Here is a 3,226-nt window from a genome sequence, read left to right as displayed (position 1 = left end):
TTACGTAGATCGCATATTTTTTTTATAGCTTCCCAAGTTCCTTTGCAGTCTCCTTTTGATTTGTCAAGCATTTCCTTATCATAGGCATTTTTAAGGTTCTGAATGATATTGTTGCAATAGTTTCTGTAGTTTTTATATTTTTGTTGTAGAGAGTAGTTGTCCTTATTTTCTTCTTTTTTAGCTTTATAATGTAGTTCATCTCTTTTACGTACACATTTGAGTAGATTTTCAGTCATCCAGGGTTTTCTGATAGTTTTTGAATTTCGCAACAGGTCTTTTTTACAGTGCTGATTAATGATGTCTTGCAATGTGTGTATGAAATTATTTACGGCAGTAATAACATCACAAGAATTGAATATTGGTCCCCAATCTGTATTTTCAATATCTTTATGTATGCTGTCGTAATCCAGTCTTATTTTATATTTGTGTTGTACTGAAATAGGTACAGGACTAATGTTGTTATTAATACCAACCAGAAGGATATCATGGTCAGTCAATGCTGACTGACAGATGACAATTTTAGTAGCTTTTTTGGTCCTTATTAGCGCGTGGTCAAGGCAAGATTGCTCACGTGTCGGAAGTTGGTGACCAGGGTAAAAGCCATGGTACCCTATGGTATCAAGATATTCACTAGCACGTTTATCTTCAGAACCCAGACTAATATCGATATTCATATCGCCTGTAATAACCATGGAATGTGAGTTAGAGGTTCGTAGTAGGAGATTTAAAGAGTCACAAAAGCGAGTGATGTTGTATATAGAGGGCGATCTATAGATAGCGATAATTGTTAGTTCCGAACCAACTGTAATGACTAAACAGTTTGCATCATTAAAGGACGGTTCTTGAATCGCGACATTTAGTTCAGATTTGTAAAGTACTGCCAGACCATCATTCTGGTTTATATATTTTTGGGAGTAGTGGCATTCATAACCATCAAGTTGAACTTTAGGAGTGGTTTCGCTTAGTCTGCATTCAGTCAGTATGATAATGTCGGGCAAGAAATTAAGCCTTCTTAGAAATACAGAAAAGTGTATAAAGTTTTTCATTATGCTTCTTATATTTTGATTGACAATGGTGATCTGATTTTTAACGGTACCAAGATCATGCACACATTGTTCTGGGCGATTGTGTCTAGTACTAACAAATAATTCTGTGCTGTCAATGTCTCCTATTAAGTCTATTTGATTAGCCATTTTCAATTAGAATTGTGTACGTGATGCTATCATTAGCTCTTGTGTAATACAGATATATATTGAGATTTAGTGACAGAATATGTGGGAACATTGTTGCAGCCTTGTATATGAACGATGGGTATATGCAAAATTTTTTTTTTTTCATACACTAAGGAAGTTAATAGTGCGTAGTAGATAGAAGAAAATTCAGTTATATTGAGCTCAAGTGTTATTATAACGTTGTAAGTGTATAAGGTGTTGTTGAGTAATGTGTGTTTTGTCATGGTAGTATGTGTCGTATGTTGTGCGTGATTTAATCTAATTTTATTATTATGATTCATTATACTTAAATTAAGAAACAGTTTAATACAAATGTAGATTTCATACAAGCATTGTTTTTTAACAATATATAATAAATGGTAGTTGACAAAAGAGGGCGACAATTTAGTTGCCACGTAGTTGCGCGATAGTGTTATCATTCTTGACAAGTATGTACTTTGCCCCTTCTTCTTTACGTAGGTATATTCTCCCATTTGCGATCCAGCAGAAACGATATTTTTCAGTTGCGGCGAAGTCTCGAGCAAGAAAGTGCAGGCGCCTTGATTTTGGTGTTAAGTGGTCCGAGAAATATAGTGGAGTAGGAGTGCCGGTGATGCCCAAATGGGTGGAGTTTAGTTTACACGCTTGATTTTCTGAATTATACTGTTTTGTGAACCGTAGAAATTTTTCTTTGGCGAAAATATTTGTAAACTCCACCACAACAGTAGTGGTTATGGAACTCGATTTATAAGGTAGACGATATATATCTTTTATTTCATTACATGAGTTTATGCCTATAAACTTCATAAGGTTGGAAATTTGGTTCAGTAAATCTTCCTTCGATTCCTTTTTGGTGGCCGGGACACCCCTGATCTCGATGGAAGTCTTTCTAATAAAACGCTCAATATTCTCAGATTTTTCTTCAATTTCCGCTATTGAGATCTGAGTAGTGTTGATCTTTTCCTCCAGGTTACGTATTTTGGTTTCAGATTCACTAATTTGATTCATTAAGAAGTCGAGAGACTTTTCAATTTCAACATTTGATGATCTGATGTCATTGTTTTGCTGAGTAATATTACATAAACTTTTTTCAACACTATCCAAACGCGTTATCAGGGGTGCTAACATTGCGGTAAACTGTTCCATTAAATCCAGCTTGAATTGCTCAAATTTGTCAGTAACGACACTATCCTCCATGCACACTCTTTTTGCGTTACTTCTAACTGTAATATTCATGCCGGGGATTAGTGGTTCAGATTCCGCTCTGTTTAAATTAGTGTCTGAGACTGATAGCAATTTCGGCGGAGTGCGCTCCATTTTTTGTGGGTAGAAAAATATTTGTAAACAGTTAGAGTATAAACTCACAGTGGGTAGATGCGGCGCTATATATCCGTTGCTTGTTGTCGGGCCAGCGCAGGTGATAGCGATGCGCGAGCAGGATGGCAATTATTAGAGTTGTCCCTTTTTCGCGGGTCGAGGTGCGGGGAGTTTGCACGGTAGCTCACACGGCGATATCACGAACGATTCTCGTTACCAAACTATGCACTTGGCAACTCAATAGGGCTATAATAGCTTGTAGAAAAATATTGTTTTTATTTTAAATGCAATGCAATGACTCGTGCGATGCGTGTGCACTGGTCAGTGGTTCGGACGGAAGAGAGGAAGGATGATTTCAGATATACATACGTTTGAGGTCAAGATGATGTTCAATAACAACTGGAGTACATTGTATTGTGATATTTCAGAATTACAGTCAATATAGAACTACGTTTAATTCTGTAAAATCTTTCAATATATTATTCAAATAAATTCTTGAAGCTCCTGAAAATTTAATATATTTCCGTTATGGATCATAAAAACCTTAAAATCGCAATTTTTCCTCTATAGAATCGCTTAATTATTTTTCCAGGAACGGATCTTACAATGTATACAATACTTATTTTATAAGAGACCACTTTATGTAAGCTTCGGATGTTTATAAATAAATAATTATTTTTGCCTTTTCAGTAAACCCT

The 3,226-nt window shown here is 35.6% G+C and overlaps 1 protein-coding gene across 1 annotated transcript; it reads right to left on the bottom strand.

Annotated features, from left to right (window-relative positions):
* Positions 1-1,616: 1,616 nt before the first annotated feature.
* On the bottom strand, positions 1,617-2,528 carry LOC124630914. Its single transcript, XM_047164958.1, has one exon. It carries the CDS (start codon positions 2,526-2,528, stop codon positions 1,617-1,619), a length of 912 nt encoding a protein of 303 aa, XP_047020914.1.
* Positions 2,529-3,226: the final 698 nt, after the last annotated feature.

This window comes from Helicoverpa zea, chromosome 6 (assembly GCF_022581195.2).
Source record: "Helicoverpa zea isolate HzStark_Cry1AcR chromosome 6, ilHelZeax1.1, whole genome shotgun sequence".
Taxonomy (NCBI): domain Eukaryota; kingdom Metazoa; phylum Arthropoda; class Insecta; order Lepidoptera; family Noctuidae; genus Helicoverpa; species Helicoverpa zea.
This window is presented reverse-complemented; position numbering and strand designations above follow the sequence as displayed.